Here is a 14,581-nt window from a genome sequence, read left to right on the forward strand (position 1 = left end):
ATGTATACTGTATGTATAAGTATAAATGGTAATATGGTACACAGATCCTATAACACATGTATACTGTATGTATAAATGGTAATATGGTACACAGATCCTATAACACATGTATACTGTATGTATAAGTATAAATGGTAATATGGTACACAGATCCTATAACACATGTATACTGTATGTATAAGTATAAATGGTAATATGGTACACAGATCCTATAACACATGTATACTGTATGTATAAATGGTAACATGGTACACAGATCCTATAACACATGTATACTGTATGTATAAGTATAAATGGTAATATGGTACACAGATCCTATAACACATGTATACTGTATGTATAAGCATAAATGGTAATATGGTACACAGATCCTATAACACATGTATACTGTATGTATAAGTATAAATGGTAATATGGTACGCAGATCCTATAACACATGTATACTGTATGTATAAGCATAAATGGTAATATGGTACGCAGATCCTATAACACATGTATACTGTATGTATAAGTATAAATGGTAATATGGTACACAGATCCTATAACACATGTATACTGTATGTATAAGTATAAATGGTAATATGGTACACAGATCCTATAACACATGTATACTGTATGTATAAGTATAAATGGTAATATGGTACACAGATCCTATAACACATGTATACTGTATGTATAAGCATAAATGGTAATATGGTACACAGATCCTATAACACATGTATACTGTATGTATAAGCATAAATGGTAATATGGTACACAGATCCTATAACACATGTATACTGTATGTATAAGCATAAATGGTAATATGGTACACAGATCCTATAACACATGTATACTGTATGTATAAGTATAAATGGTAATATGGTACACAGATCCTATAACACATGTATACTGTATGTATAAGTATAAATGGTAACATGGTACACAGATCCTATAACACATGTATACTGTATGTATAAGCATAAATGGTAACATGGTACACAGATCCTATAACACATGTATACTGTATGTATAAGTATAAATGGTAATATGGTACACAGATCCTATAACACATGTATACTGTATGTATAAGTATAAATGGTAACATGGTACACAGATCCTATAACACATGTATACTGTATGTATAAGTATAAATGGTAATATGGTACACAGATCCTATAACACATGTATACTGTATGTATAAGTATAAATGGTAATATGGTACACAGATCCTATAACACATGTATACTGTATGTATAAGTATAAATGGTAATATGGTACACAGATCCTATAACACATGTATACTGTATGTATAAGTATAAATGGTAATATGGCTCACAGATCCTATAACACATGTATACTGTATGTATAAGCATAAATGGTAATATGGTACGCAGATCCTATAACACATGTATACTGTATGTATAAGTATAAATGGTAATATGGTACGCAGATCCTATAACACATGTATACTGTATGTATAAGTATAAATGGTAATATGGTACACAGATCCTATAACACATGTATACTGTATGTATAAATGGTAATATGGTACACAGATCCTATAACACATGTATACTGTATGTATAAGTATAAATGGTAATATGGTACACAGATCCTATAACACATGTATACTGTATGTATAAGTATAAATGGTAATATGGTACACAGATCCTATAACACATGTATACTGTATGTATAAGCATAAATGGTAATATGGTACACAGATCCTATAACACATGTATACTGTATGTATAAGTATAAATGGTAATATGGTACACAGATCCTATAACACATGTATACTGTATGTATAAGTATAAATGGTAATATGGCACACAGATCCTATAACACATGTATACTGTATGTATAAGTATAAATGGTAATATGGTACACAGATCCTATAACACATGTATACTGTATGTATAAATGGTAATATGGTACACAGATCCTATAACACATGTATACTGTATGTATAAGTATAAATGGTAATATGGTACACAGATCCTATAACACATGTATACTGTATGTATAAGTATAAATGGTAATATGGTACACAGATCCTATAACACATGTATACTGTATGTATAAGTATAAATGGTAATATGGTACACAGATCCTATAACACATGTATACTGTATGTATAAGCATAAATGGTAATATGGTACACAGATCCTATAACACATGTATACTGTATGTATAAGCATAAATGGTAATATGGTACACAGATCCTATAACACATGTATACTGTATGTATAAGTATAAATGGTAATATGGTACACAGATCCTATAACACATGTATACTGTATGTATAAGTATAAATGGTAATATGGTACACAGATCCTATAACACATGTATACTGTATGTATAAGTATAAATGGTAATATGGTACACAGATCCTATAACACATGTATACTGTATGTATAAGCATAAATGGTAATATGGTACACAGATCCTATCACACATGTATACTGTATGTATAAGCATAAATGGTAATATGGTACACAGATCCTATAACACATGTATACTGTATGTATAAGTATAAATGGTAATATGGTACACAGATCCTATAACACATGTATACTGTATGTATAAATGGTAATATGGTACACAGATCCTATAACACATGTATACTGTATGTATAAGCATAAATGGTAATATGGTACACAGATCCTATAACACATGTATACTGTATGTATAAGCATAAATGGTAATATGGTACACAGATCCTATAACACATGTATACCGTATGTATAAGTATAAATGGTAATATGGTACACAGATCCTATAACACATGTATACTGTATGTATAAGTATAAATGGTAATATGGTACACAGATCCTATAACACATGTATACTGTATGTATAAGTATAAATGGTAATATGGTACACAGATCCTATAACACATGTATACTGTATGTATAAGTATAAATGGTAATATGGTACACAGATCCTATAACACATGTATACTGTATGTATAAGCATAAATGGTAATATGGTACACAGATCCTATCACACATGTATACTGTATGTATAAGTATAAATGGTAATATGGTACACAGATCCTATAACACATGTATACTGTATGTATAAGTATAAATGGTAATATGGTACACAGATCCTATAACACATGTATACTGTATGTATAAGTATAAATGGTAATATGGTACACAGATCCTATCACACATGTATACTGTATGTATAAGCATAAATGGTAATATGGTACACAGATCCTATCACACATGTATACTGTATGTATAAGCATAAATGGTAATATGGTACACAGATCCTATAACACATGTATACTGTATGTATAAGTATAAATGGTAATATGGTACACAGATCCTATAACACATGTATACTGTATGTATAAATGGTAATATGGTACACAGATCCTATAACACATGTATACTGTATGTATAAGCATAAATGGTAATATGGTACACAGATCCTATAACACATGTATACTGTATGTATAAGCATAAATGGTAATATGGTACACAGATCCTATAACACATGTATACCGTATGTATAAGTATAAATGGTAATATGGTACACAGATCCTATAACACATGTATACTGTATGTATAAGTATAAATGGTAATATGGTACACAGATCCTATAACACATGTATACCGTATGTATAAGTATAAATGGTAATATGGTACACAGATCCTATAACACATGTATACTGTATGTATAAGTATAAATGGTAATATGGTACGCAGATCCTATAACACATGTATACTGTATGTATAAGTATAAATGGTAATATGGTACACAGATCCTATAACACATGTATACTGTATGTATAAGCATAAATGGTAATATGGTACACAGATCCTATAACACATGTATACTGTATGTATAAGTATAAATGGTAATATGGTACACAGATCCTATAACACATGTATACTGTATGTATAAGTATAAATGGTAATATGGTACACAGATCCTATAACACATGTATACTGTATGTATAAGTATAAATGGTAATATGGTACACAGATCCTATAACACATGTATACTGTATGTATAAGTATAAATGGTAATATGGTACACAGATCCTATAACACATGTATACTGTATGTATAAGCATAAATGGTAATATGGTACACAGATCCTATAACACATGTATACTGTATGTATAAGCATAAATGGTAATATGGTACACAGATCCTATAACACATGTATACCGTATGTATAAGTATAAATGGTAATATGGTACACAGATCCTATAACACATGTATACTGTATGTATAAGCATAAATGGTAACATGGTACACAGATCCTATAACACATGTATACTGTATGTAGGACACAAGTCACCTGAATTGTAAGAGTTGGTCCTCGTCCTCATTGGCGCTATGAAGAGCCCCAAAGTTCTGGCAAATGAACATAAACACATTGGGATTTAAGTTACTTAAACAGAAGTCAACGAGATGACTGCAATATAATTACAGGACTGGCTATGCAATGACCATGCGCTAGGATTAACAAATACAGTCATAACACCTAAGGGATATAGACTAAGGGGCGTATAAAGGGATATAGACTAAGGGGCGTATAAAGGGATATAGACTAAGGGGCGTATAAAGGGATATAGACTAAGGGGCGTATAAAGCGATATAGACTAAGGGGCGTATAAAGGGATATAGACTAAGGGGCGTATAAAGGGATATAGACTAAGGGGCGTATAAAGGGATATAGACTAAGGGGCGTATAAAGGGATATAGACTAAGGGGCGTATAAAGGGATATAGACTAAGGGGCGTATAAAGGGATATAGACTAAGGGGCGTATAAAGCGATATAGACTAAGGGGCGTATAAAGGGATATAGACTAAGGGGCGTATAAAGGGATATAGACTAATAAGCTGCGATTTCTGGAAAGTTTACAACTGTGCAAACTTTTCGCCAAAAATGCGTATCGTGCTATCCTATTGCCGCGGTTTTCGCACGTGCGAATTCTCTATAGACAAAAAACGGCAAAAGGTTTTCACCATCTCAGAGCAGGTGAAAAATGGTGCAAAACCCCTCTTTTTGGATAAAAATGTGGGGACTTGGTTCAGAACCCTTTGAACACCCCCCTAGTGACAAAATAGGGAAATATCATTTTTTGACATGTCAGTTTTGGTGTGAATATTAAAATTGCGTATTTCAAGTATTGGGTCTGGTATTTGGGGGGCTGTATGAACGGGACATGTGTTTTAAACATTGCAGGTGGCTGCTCCAGGTGTATTTTACAATTTTTTAAAAGTGCCCTAAAATGACACAAAAATATACTTGGACCCATTTTAATGTACCCACAATTTAAATACAGCATTTATTTTGACCAAAAATAATTACATTTAACAGCCATTTGACAAAGTTTAAGAACCCCATCTGTGTCGAACCTGTTTGTCTTCCCCTCCCCTTTTAGAATGTAAGCTCTTACGAGCAGGGCCCTCTGCCCTCTTGTGCTTCTCCTTACTTTAGTTTCATCTAGTTCTTACTCCCCACTAGGGCACCTAACACTTGGTGCTTATGCTCTGTTGCTTATCTGGGTGTTATGGTCGCTAATGTAGCAATATATATTATCCATGTCCTTTTCCTGTATTGTATTGTTCTGTAAGTCGCTTGTCTACAACTAGTTTATGTGCTTTGTAAGGCGCTGCGGAACACTTGTGGCGCCATATAAATAAATTATAATAATAATAATAACCCCAAATACTTTTATTAGGGTCACTAATACACTTCTATATTGTATTCCATGTCACTGTGCCTTTTTATGGGGTACAGACAGATTCCCCCAATTTCTCCTGTACTTCTCGCAGGTTACACCACAGACCGTTTTCGGGTGAATGCCGCATCGCGTCTTTTGGAATAGGATAGTGCGAAAAAAGAGGGTGCGCGCATAGGCGAAAGACGCAAAATGTTTCACACCAAAAGCCTCAAACTTATTTCCGCTTTAAATCTAGGAACTATCTCAGCAGAATCGCGCCAGCTCCTGCAAATGGCCGGAGATTACATGTGGCCCTCGGTGATACCCTAGGGGCATTTCCCACACATCCTATACATTTACAATTGTGAAACCGGCAAACAGCCACCGCTCTCTGGGGGGAGTATAATCATAGTTGCCGACTTTCCGGCTGCTCCTTCCGGGAGGGAGCAGCCAGATCGGCAGGGCAGCGGGGGGGGCGTGGCCGAAAAAGGGGGCGTGTCCAGACGGGTGCCTGACGTTTGTAGGCGTCATGGGGGTGGGGTCACGCGATTGTGTCATTTTGGCCCCGCCCCCGCTACACAATGCCGATAATACAGGCATTGTGAGGCAGGGGGCGGGGCCAAAATGACGCGAATCGTGTCACTGGCTGCCCTCGCAGCGGGGGTTAGGAGTAAATTGCGGGGGATGTCGGGGGGATCATCGGCCGCCGGGAGGCTTGCTGCCTTTCCGGGGGGGCGGGAGCTGCACCCGATTATCGGGAGGCTCCCACCCAAATCGGGAGGGTAGGCAACCCTGTGTATAATACAGGTTCACCATACAGCAAGCAGGGCCGTATTAAGGTTTGAGGGGGCCCTGGAGAAACAACTTTGTGGGGGCCCCTATCAATATAATTGTATATATTTATATATACACATACACCACACACATATATATTTATATTCTTACATACACATACATACAGTCACACAGAAAAACACATATATACACCACACATGCATGTGTCACACATACTGTACATTACTGCTGCTGCTGTGTGGGGGCCCTTTAGGTGTGGGAGCCCCGGGACGACCGCCCCTGTCGCCCCCCTTATAATCCGGCCCTGACAACAAGTGTTTGGAAATACAACACATCAAACACAGGTACCCCCTGAAAAGCAAAGGTGCAATGAACCCTAAAATCCAGCTCTGTATGACTTGGATGCCTCTGCGATGCTACTAACCGGCTGCTCGCAGATGTTCACCTCCCTCCTGTTGTACACGTGGGGATCACTCTGAAGGTTTCTGCAACACAACAAAAATATTAATAGATTTTGCTTATGTGAATGACTAATGTTGGGCATACACTGACAATTATCGGGCCGATCCGCCCGATATACAGGGATCGTCCCAATAATTGTAGTGTGTGTGTGGCCGACCGAAGGTTAAATATCAGTCGGTGGGGCATGCCGGATCGTCCAGCATGCCCGTCCAATGCGATATCTGCAAGTTATAATGTTGGCCGCATCAGGCAGTGTATACCCAGCCACGGCCGACAGCCAGACATTTCCCCTGTTTCTTCCCATGGAAGGTACAAGGAAATGTCTCCTCCCCTGGGGGCAGAGCACAGATATCGGGGCCAGTACACTGTCAGATATCTCATAGTGTATGCCTGCGATATCTGCAGGCTGACAAATAAAATGTCCGTCGGTCTGACAGGCATTTAATCTGGCAATGGGCGGGATGTACTAAGGGTGCGGTGACCATTCCGCCAGTCACCGCAACCTTACTAATCACATATGTACTAACATATGCATTTAGTATCGCAAAGGACAGCTAAGAGCTTCCCTTTGCGAAGCAGCCGATTCCTGGTGACGGGGTCTCCGTGGGAGCGGGCTCCGTGGGACCCCGCCCCCTCCGAGCCCCGAGAGCTTCCTGCTGGTCACTTATGCAGGAAGCCCTGGGCTCTCCCTCCTCCTCCCTGCACCCGGAAGAAGATTAGGAGGAGAAGGAGGTGGAGGACCCAGGTGGGAGTGCAGGTGAGTGGGGGCCAGTGCTGGGCGACGGCGGGGAAGCATCGGGTGCAGGGTCCGGTAAGAAGCCCATAGCTTTCAATATGGTAACGCTATGTTTTTCTGGCGTTACCCTCCGCGCCGAAAAAAGGGTGGGTGGGGCTTAGTACATATGGAAATGCGGTAAAAACCTTGAAAACTGGGTTTTTACCGCATTTTTCCTTTAGTACATCCTGCCCAATGTATGCCCGGCATTACATATAACATTGTCTACAGCAGCTTTGTCCAAATTGTAGCACATGGTCCACGATACTCCAATAGGCTCCACTGGACATAACCATTATATTAATGCGATACAGCATGCTGTGATTATATATACCCAACTGGTGAGTAGGAGAAAGCAAAGAACAAACATTGCTGTAAGTGCCACATACAGATATATCCCCTTTTATAAGGTCAATTGGAAAGATGTTAAGACAAGATAGCATAATACTGTATATATATTCCCAATAGATTGTAAGCATGCGAGCAGGGCCCTGCTGCCTCTCTGTCTATCTGTTATTGCCCAGTCTTGTGTCATTACTGTTCCCAATTGTAAAGCGCAACGGAATATGCTTGCATTATATAAGTAAGTGTATGGGGTAAAAGTCTAAACAGAGATCTATGTATAGGATTGGGCTCCGCTGTTGTAGATTACAGTCCTGCAGACCTTAAAGTGACCTGCTTAACATTTAATGTATTTGTTTACAGATGCTCCTCACTTAATGACCTACCTGTTAGAAAACAACCACTCGGACTTGCGACCAGCGCTCCGAACAGCTGGAACCCATAGTACAATGACTAAAATATTACTCTGCAATGTCTATTTTTCATAACTTTAATTGTACTGTGCAGTATGTAAGAGTTATGCAAAGTAAAACAAAGTTATAGTATCAAGTGTGAGCTTCCTTTAGACCTTTTCTTTATTCAGAATAAATAACAAACGATTACCTGTATCAAGTCTATGCGGCTGCTCGTTTAGCCACCAATTCGTTTAACGACCTAGTCGTAGGAACGGAACTCGGTTGCTAAGTGAGGAGCATCTGTATTTAAATGGAAAATCGCTAACGTAGTGTATTGTTTAAAATGGCAACAAAAATATTGATGGAATGTTTTCGGCATGGCATTGCTATTATCTGAATGCTTGTAAAAAGGGCCGCAGTGGTATTTTGGTTTTTAACATCCTTGCGCAAGTAAGAACACCTGCAAAGATAGAGCACTTGTACAGTGACGGGGGGCAGGTCGGAATTTAGGGCCCAATACTGAACCATTTAGTGAAGTAGCAGGGGAGTAAGATCCAGAAATTCGGGACGGTATAACGGCATAAGGGCCTCGATCTGTGTATAGAATGCACAGAAGGATAGTGCTGATACCCATTGCGATACTGTAGCCATTATGAGGGCAGAAAGCTTGGCGATAATCAGATAGATCATTGTCGGGAATGCTGATAAATGTGGTCAGAGAATAAGCCCCATCTTCCAACCCCGTTGACCGATCCCAGGGCCCGATTCATAGATTTTCACAAAGCCGAAATTTACGCAGATTGAGCGATTGTTCGCCATTGCGCATGTGTGAGAGCCGCACTGTGCACGTGCAATGATTGCATTGTGAATATGCTCATAAAGAGGAACCATTCACAAATTGAGTAACATGCAGTCAGCGTTTGTGGTGGTAACCTTTAGAAAAACGCAGGTGTGTCTGACCGTTTAAACGTCATCTCATGGGCGTGCATAAATTAGCCACTGCGATCTCCTTTGCAGCATGAGAGCTCTCAGCGTGTCAGGAGAGACGCAGTGTTTGCAGCTGGTCAGACTTGCCACACATGCTGCGTGACTGCCCGATGTGCATCGATGCTACCGATGTTTACTATGTCGTTGCGTCGACATACGGATATGAGGAGGCAGCAGTGGGCGTCCCTCTGTTCGGCTGTGCATCGGAAAGCATTAGCATATTTTTTGCAACTGCGATCCGTGGGAGAATGCAGCTGCGATAGCATGACCGGAAATCTCAGAATCAGGCCCTCAGTCACACCAGCTGTGATGGTTTAAAATCCCAGCAGATGAGCAGACTTCTAAAACCAAGGGGTCTATTTACTAAGCAGTGTTAGGAGACAGAGTGAAAAGTGATAAGAAAGTGATAAGGTGCCAGCCAATCAGCTCCCAACTGTCATTTTTCAAACACAGCCTGTGAGATGGCAGTTAGGAGCTGATTGGCTGGCACCTTATCACTTTTCACTCTGTCTCCTAACACTGCTTAGTAACTAGACCCCCAAGAGCGATGGGGGTTCCGCTTGTCTCCCATAAGAATAATTTCTGTCTGTTAGAAGAACTCACAAGGGCTTGTAGTGTAGTATAGTTAAGACATCTGAAAGCCGATATCCGATTGGTTTCTCTGCATTACAGCTAATATACGTTCATTTTTTTCTTAGTGGCATTGGTACTGTTTTATTAAGCATAATAATGTAAGTCTCAGACTAATGGAGTCAGGGCAGAGATGCATTATGGGACCTTTGTCTTAGCCAACAAAACAACTTAACCTACCAGAGGGGAATTTTACCTTGTAAAAGTGATATCTTTGCGCTTGTGGTCCTGGATCTCTGCAGTGAGACTGGCTGCCACGTCCTCGATCACCAGGAAATCCTCATCCCCGAATTCTGCATTTCTACCAATAAATCCTTTTCTACTTCTCTCGTTCTCCTCCAGGTTCTTCTTCGGACTTTCCTTGCCTCCGGCCCCCTGATATCAGCAAAACAAAGACAATGATTGTGTATTACTCGAAAATTCGTTTTCAAGGGTCTCCGATACGAAATTTCTGTATCGGCCATACATCAATATAAAGGTATGAATATAGAAGATAACTTGAATAAAGTTGTTAGTAAATCTCCACAGATCGTCGTTCCACAGAGCTCACCGGTCGGTTTTACTAAGGTAGGAAAATATCTCTCACGGGGGCGTGGCTTAGTGACACAATAATACGCCATCATGACCACTACCTGCAGATCTATTTAGCCACTTCTGATTGGCTGATTGTGTAGTGACCCCTCCAATTTCAGGAGAAAACATTGTTATTATTTTTTTTTAAAGGAAACATCAGATTTGTGGATTTCTGACATTTTTTTGCGTTTAATTAAATTTTTACCTCATATTGCAACTTTTTACATTATTATATTTTCTATAGAATGGCTAATGTGACTTTATCCTTCGTGTGTAGACTGTCATGCTGCATCAGGAATGAACTAAGAGAGGAAAAAAAGAGGGGGACCGTGTGTAGCCTAAGGGTGGGCCCTCTCCTCTCTGTCTTTTGCGCATGTACCGGTCTCCTGGAGAATTCTGTACTGTGCATCGGTACTGCGCAAATGCAAATCTCCAGAAAAATACTAAATAGTTGCAGGGTTTGCAAAGTATCCCACACTCTCTGCACCCATTATAGAGACACCACTGCGCTGCACCTCTACGCTCGCCCTATGCTTACTCTATGCTATTGCGAGGAGTAAGTGTGCACACTTGCAATGCCTGATAATCTCCTGGCGGAAAGGCTACTGTTTCTGAGACGTACGCACCTTGTGATGTGTCAGATTGAACACATGCGTGTAAATAAAAACAATTATTTTTTAAATGTGTCTTTTCCCCGAATGTTTTCTGATTGCTTATACTGTATATCAATTTAATAATGTAAATAGATCACAGCAGCCACAATACTGATTGTAATAGTAATATGGGAGGGATTCTGATGCATCCAGCCTATTGGAGATTATTCCAATCATCAATTAGTATTTTGCAGCAGGGGCCTTGTGACTGAATATATTTAAATTTTATTTAAAAAAAATGAATTACTATAAATAAATAATAATAATAAAAAAATTATTTATATATATATATATAATGTAGCAAAGGCTCGGCACTCGTCCCTCAGGGTTATAGCAATGTGGGTGCCCTCTGCAGGAAATGTAGACAATGTGGTAGATGGGCAGCGGCACTCCTCAATAAGATACGTTACAAGTTGGGTATATAAACCACTAGTTTACTTCAACGTTTCAATCATACACGATTTTCTTCAGGAAGCAATGAAAAAACGAAACAACACTTACCTAAATACCACACCACGAGTGAGACACACCGCGTCTGTCGGGAGCTGTCAGTGACGTCACCTGCGGCACACAGTCCGGCGGGCGCGACGTATGACGTAGTGCTCACTATGACAACGGAGTACACAAAACAAGATCATAAGGTCCGTGCCACCACCACCAATACATAAGAAATATATAAAGAGAATGCATAATAAACATCTGATAAATCGTCAATGAAGCAGGAGAGAAGCCAGTATGGACAAAATATCAAACTATGCACAAATAAAGATGACAATAAAGACATATATATAAGAGGTCAAGTACCTAATCAAATAAAACAAGCCAGAGGCAACATCTCATTCAGTCCATAAGGTTGGACTGTGTTTAGACGGTGTATCCACCTAGTTTCTGTCTGTAACAGGATCTTAGACCTGTCGCCACCTCTAATATTCTCTGGAACATGGTCTATCATTTTGTAACGTATAGTGGGCAGACCATGTCTGTGCTCTCTAAAGTGGCGTGCCACCGGTTGTTCGTTGTCACTACCACCTAAAGCTAATCTACTGGCCGATCTATGGAGAGCCATTCTTTCACGAAATTGGCGAGTGGTCTTACCAATGTATAAAAGCCCACAAGGGCAACGAATATAGTATATAACGAACTGGCTGGTACAGGTAAGTATATGATTAATTTTATATCTAAAACCTGTATGCGGATGTACAAAACTGTCTCCTGTTTCCATGAAGCTGCAGGTCGTGCAGCCAAGACACTTATAATTACCAGGTTTTTTGGATAAGAAATGTGTTTTGGTGATTTTACTGAAACCAGTAATATCGTTATGCACAAGCCAGTCGCGAACATTTTTGCCTCGTTTGTAACAAGGCAGAAGGGCAGTATTTTTAAGAGATGGTTAGTTGGTGTCGGATTTAATGAGAGGCCAATATTTTTTGGCAGTTTTAACAATCGTACCACTACCAGCACTAAAGTGATTGACCCAAACCAAACTATCTTTTAATTTCTTCTCTTTGTTTTGTACAAAGTCTGGACATTTGGGGGCGGATAAAGCCTTTTGGCGAGCAGTATTCAAGGACTTAAGAGAATAACCTCTACTCAGAAAGTTATCTGTCATGAGGTCCATTTGCTGAAGTTCATCAGGAAGGTTACTACAGATCCTATGTATTCTCAAATACTGAGAGTACGGTAGACCTTTGATTAGACTTCTGGGATGATAACTAGAAGCTAGGAGCAAATTATTACAATCAGTGGGTTTTTTATAAAGAGAGGTATTTAATCTACCCTCAACAAGTGACACACATACATCCAAGAAGTGTACCTCTTGGGAACTAATTTCGTATGTAAACTTGATATCTGGGTCACGAGTATTTATAACATCCATAAAATGTGTAAAATCCTCCTTGCTGCCAAGCCAGATTAAGAAGATGTCATCTATGTATCGTGTGAAGAGCCGAATGCTGTCGGCGACCAGCTGGTCTCCAAAAAACAATTTGGACTCCACACGATACATAAATGCATTCGCATAAGCAGGGGCTGCACAAGAGCCCATGGCACAGCCAAGGATTTGTAGATAGAATAACCCATCAAAAATGAAATAGTTTCTGGTCAAAGTAAGAGACAACAGCTGTAACAAAAAAGTGGGATTGGGGCCACTATAGGTAGAATTGTTAGTCAAGAGTGCTTCAACCTCTGCCAGACCCCTATGGTTAGGTATACTGGTATATAGACTAACTATATCGATGGTACATAACCAACACTGACTAGGTAGTTTGCCAATTTCTTTAAGTTTTTGTAAAAAAGAATTGGTGTCCTTTAAGTATGACCTTTCAGCTTGAATCACTGGCTGAAGATGAAAGTCAATAAATCTTGAAACCTCATAATACAAAGAATCCCTAGCCGCTATAATCGGCCGTCCAGGTGGGTTAATGGGATTTTTATGAAGTTTCGGTAAAGTATAAAATACTGGCACTTTTGGAAAGGTGGGTAGCAAAGCATCCATGGTAGATTGAGAGATGTAGTGGGACTCAAGAGCTGTATGTAGAACCGAGGTAAGTTCTTGTAAATAGGTCTGGGTAGGGTCTGAATCCAGTTTGCAATAAACAGTACTGTCAGTAAGTTGACGTAGAGCCTCAGTACGATATGTAGAAGTATCTTACAACACAATTCCGCCCCCTTTATCAGCGGGACGGATTACAATACTGGTGTCAGCACTTAGACTTTTCAGGGCTGATATTTCTTTCTTAGACAGATTCGAATGGATGTTACTCCTCGTGGCAACCTCTACAATCGTAGTGTCCAGAATGTTTGTGAATCCTTTAATGGATGAATTCTGTGAAAATGGGTCAAACGTGGAAGTTGACCTACTATGAATGTACCTCTGGTCAGTGGTTATACGATCAGGTGTGTCACCAAAGTACTCTTTCAGGCGTAGTTGTCGGCCAAGACGATGTATATCAATTTTACTTTGTAGTACATTATGCTGTACAGTGGGTACAAAGCTTAAACCCTTCCGTAATATGCAGAGTTCATCCGTGGACAGAGTTCTGGTAGATAAATTGTATACTATTTCTTTTTCTTGTATACTTGCTTTCCTCTGCCTTTCGGATTGGCCCCCTCTCCTTGTGAAGGACCTGAAGGAGGGGTGTTTTGTGCTCTCGTAACAACTCACTCCTAAAGGGGGTCTGCGTCCTAAGGTATTGCCACTTGTACCAGCACATTCCTGATCACTGGATTGCCCACCACTAGATGTGTCAGTCTCCAAAGGGAATTTTTTTAGTCTATTATAGTAGCCTGGTC

General features: G+C 39.5%; 1 protein-coding gene across 3 annotated transcripts in view; it reads right to left on the reverse strand.

Annotated features, from left to right (window-relative positions):
- CLMN (calmin) overlaps positions 1 to 14,581 on the reverse strand; it is a 222,509-nt gene that overhangs the window by 12,698 nt on the left and 195,230 nt on the right. For all 3 annotated transcript variants that reach the window (XM_088464349.1, XM_088464351.1, XM_088464350.1), the window contains exons 10-12: positions 10,261 to 10,439; positions 6,898 to 6,958; positions 4,306 to 4,361 (exon numbers count right to left, since the gene is read on the reverse strand). In XM_088464349.1, the coding sequence (XP_088320475.1) occupies positions 4,306 to 4,361; positions 6,898 to 6,958; positions 10,261 to 10,439 (296 nt within the window). The remainder of the gene's footprint in view (positions 1 to 4,305; positions 4,362 to 6,897; positions 6,959 to 10,260; positions 10,440 to 14,581) is intronic.

The sequence above is a fragment of the Taudactylus pleione genome, unplaced genomic scaffold, assembly GCF_031769625.1.
Source record: "Taudactylus pleione unplaced genomic scaffold, aTauple2 ptg001661l, whole genome shotgun sequence".
Classification (NCBI taxonomy): domain Eukaryota; kingdom Metazoa; phylum Chordata; class Amphibia; order Anura; family Myobatrachidae; genus Taudactylus; species Taudactylus pleione.